The sequence below is a fragment of the Aplysia californica genome, unplaced genomic scaffold, assembly GCF_000002075.1.
Source record: "Aplysia californica isolate F4 #8 unplaced genomic scaffold, AplCal3.0 scaffold00837, whole genome shotgun sequence".
Classification (NCBI taxonomy): Eukaryota; Metazoa; Mollusca; class Gastropoda; order Aplysiida; family Aplysiidae; genus Aplysia; species Aplysia californica.
In genome coordinates, this window is record NW_004798107.1 from 299,270 (window position 1) to 302,395 (window position 3,126).

The 3,126-nt window shown below is 38.6% G+C and overlaps 1 protein-coding gene across 1 annotated transcript in view; it reads left to right on the forward strand.

The window, feature by feature from the left end:
- Positions 1-3,126, forward strand: part of LOC101862220 (lupus La protein homolog A) — a gene marked incomplete at its 3' end in the record, with an annotated part of 20,601 nt that overhangs the window by 6,076 nt on the left and 11,399 nt on the right. Inside the window, 4 exon segments of the mRNA XM_005109991.3 lie at positions 100-195; positions 1,359-1,573; positions 2,090-2,173; positions 2,673-2,694. Of these exon segments, the coding sequence (XP_005110048.2) occupies positions 100-195; positions 1,359-1,573; positions 2,090-2,173; positions 2,673-2,694 (417 nt within the window).

Sequence of the window (3,126 nt, forward strand, 5' to 3'; positions counted from 1 at the left end):
GTCCTATGTCTGTTACTTTCTCTCCTGTATGTCTGTTACTTTCTCTCCTGTATGTCTGTTACTTTCTCTCCTGTATGTCTGTTACTTTCTCTTGTGCAGGACAACGAGGAGGGAGGTGACCAAGCGGGCAAGTCTGCGTCAGCCCGTACAACAAGGAACTGGGGTTCAGAGGTCAATGCCAGATCCGTCTATGCTGTGAGTCCAAGGACGTCCTGATCTCTCGTGTCACAAAACTCTTGTCTGTCTTTTAGTGGGAGAACTAGCAAGGGAAAGGAAGTAGTGTGTGCGTCATGTGTCATCGTCATAACTTGACACGTTTGTTGCTGTTGTCTTTCTTTGTCACTTGTCTTTCTCCCCGCGTCACCCAAAAGGGTATAAGCGGCCAATAAAAGTGAAGAAAGTAAGTCTTTCTTTGTCGTAAAATATATTACTTTCCATCTTTCTTTGCTTTACTTTTAATGTTGTGATGTCTTCTTACGGCTACTGCAAATGTGTGGAAGGTGAACTGATGAATTGAATAGCTCTTTTGGTATGTTTCGTCCCTTCATTTCTAGATTATGCTTATTTCCATTTTGTGATTATTCGCTCTGGGAATATTTACACCCTCCAACCTTCGACTTTCATAGGTCGTCCGTATTAGTACTATTCTGTTACAGTTCGTAAACTTGGATTTTGTTATAAAGTTGTACTATAAATTTAATTTTAGTTTGAACAGCCTTCTTTTCAAACTTTAATTTGAATTACTGCTATAACAAAAGCTCATTGAGTCATAATTTTATGTTTCACCTCGGAGTCCCACCATTCTTGTGTTGTGTATTCTGTTTTCTCACAAATTCATGAAATCTATACGTGCCAAGTTTGCATAGATATAATGTAAGGCAAAAATAATAATGGACTTCCAACTTGCTCTTTGGCTGTCTGCCTCTCTAGGACTGGTTACTGCCTCCTGGTCCATTGGTCTACTCACGTCTTTTTTAGTGATCCGAAAGGAATTTTTGTCTCATATGATGCTGCGTAAACTGCTTTCCACAACTTTTCTGTTCGTATGAATTTTCTGTATTGCTCTTGATTAGGTGACAGTTCAAATGGAAATGGTGTTGGGTGGTTGTTGTTGTTGTTGTTTTTCTTATGTCTTTTCTCCCCCTTCTAGACAAGCTAGCTTGTCAGTTGTTTTTTATTTTCGCTAGAATTGCCGTGTGAGTCGTCTGTGTTACTGCCCCGAGAAGCGCTCCCTTTGGATGTCAAGTTCTGTCATTTGTACATTTTTCTTTCACTTAACCATACAGACAAGCAAGCTTGTCAACCATCTTTTATTTTCACTTGAATTAACCTATGAGTTCTGTGTTTTATGTCCCCAGGAAGCGTTCCCTTCAGACGCTGAGTTCTGTGATCTGATGACTTTCTTCCAGTCGTACGGGTCTGTGGAGAACTTGGTCATGAGATATCACTATAACACCACTGACTTCCAGGGTTCTGTCTTCGTCACCTTCTGCTCAAGGGAAGATGCCGAGAAATTTGTGAAGGAAGAGGATACTAAGTATCAGGAGGCGCCATTAGAGAAAAAATATTTCAAGTGAGTAGCCATGCTGGGTCTTTTGAGGTATTTTTATAGTTCTATATTTATATATATATATATTTATATCGATATTTTGGGGGGTTGGGATGTGTAAAATTTGTTATTTAAAAAAATATTTTGAGTTGTCATTTTATGCCGTATCAACACAATAAACTTTTGTAGTAAACAAAACATTCCTATGGGGTTATGTGTGATAAGGTAAAATATTGTTTGTCATTCCATTCAGCTCGCTAGTTACAAGTTGGAAAATGTGCTGCAAATCTGGATCGACCTTTTCAGATTTCTACAAAATTAGAAATACCAATGTCTTTGTAATTTAGTTTGGTATTGTTCAACAATAAATATATGCAAACAATAATTGAGATTGGAAAATTTAATCAGACTTTATTTAAGACAAAGTGTTTTATCTCACCTTTTTGTGACTGAACCTGATTTTGTTAGAGGAAGGTTTTCTGTTGACACGGAGGCTCTACACGTTGTCATGGGAATGTTATGTTTGTGGTCTGTGTGCAGGGAAGACTACTTCAGGAAGAATAAAAAGAAACGATTGAAGAAGAAGCAGAAGCAAAAGAAGAAGGCGGCCCAGGCTTCCAAAAAGTACGTATTGAATTGTTTGCTCTTTGAAGTTTATTAGTAAAGTTTTTGTTTAATTTCAGGGTATTACCTCTGCTTGTTAAGTTCAGCAACGCTTGCTGTTGAGTAGCAATTTGTGCTATACACGTGTTATTGTTATTGATATTATTGATAAAGTTGAAGAAAGGACCCTTAAGAAAGTTATATATAGTATTATTATTATATTATGGATAATTCAAGAGTTACTTCATACAGTTGATGTGGACCTCATTTGTCACACCCTACAATCCTTCTTTTTGGCAAAGAAAGGCTCCTTATGCAGTTGCGAGCGCCGTAAAACCTCTACTCAAACAAACAAACAAGAAAGGCTCATGTTTTTCTGCACCTTGGGAGGGAGGGAAATTCAATCTGCTTGCATAAGTGGAATGTTTTGTTCTGAAGTTGTCCATTTGAACTGTTCAGATATTGACAGATACGTATAACGCCAAGTTTGATGTATTTATTTTTAAAAAATCTTTTCCAGCTTGGAACAGGAGAAGGAAGAGGTAAGGCTGTGTGTGTGTCGCTGTTGATTTTCTTCACCAACACCTGTACCATCAGGTCACTGGGTTAGGATTTCATTGGGACCGTTTGGTCAAAGTCTAAATATTGAAAGTACAGCTGGAACAACATAGGGGGAACTGCTGCTTTTTCTTTCCCCATCCTTACTATCGTCATTTTCCTCTACTTCTTTTGTATGTTTGTCACACTCTTGTGACCTGCTGTTTCCGGGGTACCTTGATAGTGGAAGCAGACTTTGTGCTGTTGAGGCTAGAGAGGTGAGCAGAGTAAGTCTGATTCCCTGTAAGGACTTCTCTGTTGACATCCACCCCTTGGCGCTCGTATGACCTTATGCAGTTGTGAGTGCCATAAAAGCTTACTAAAACTAAAAAATTAAAAGTACAGCCGGAATTGTCGGAGTTGTCCACCCATTGTGG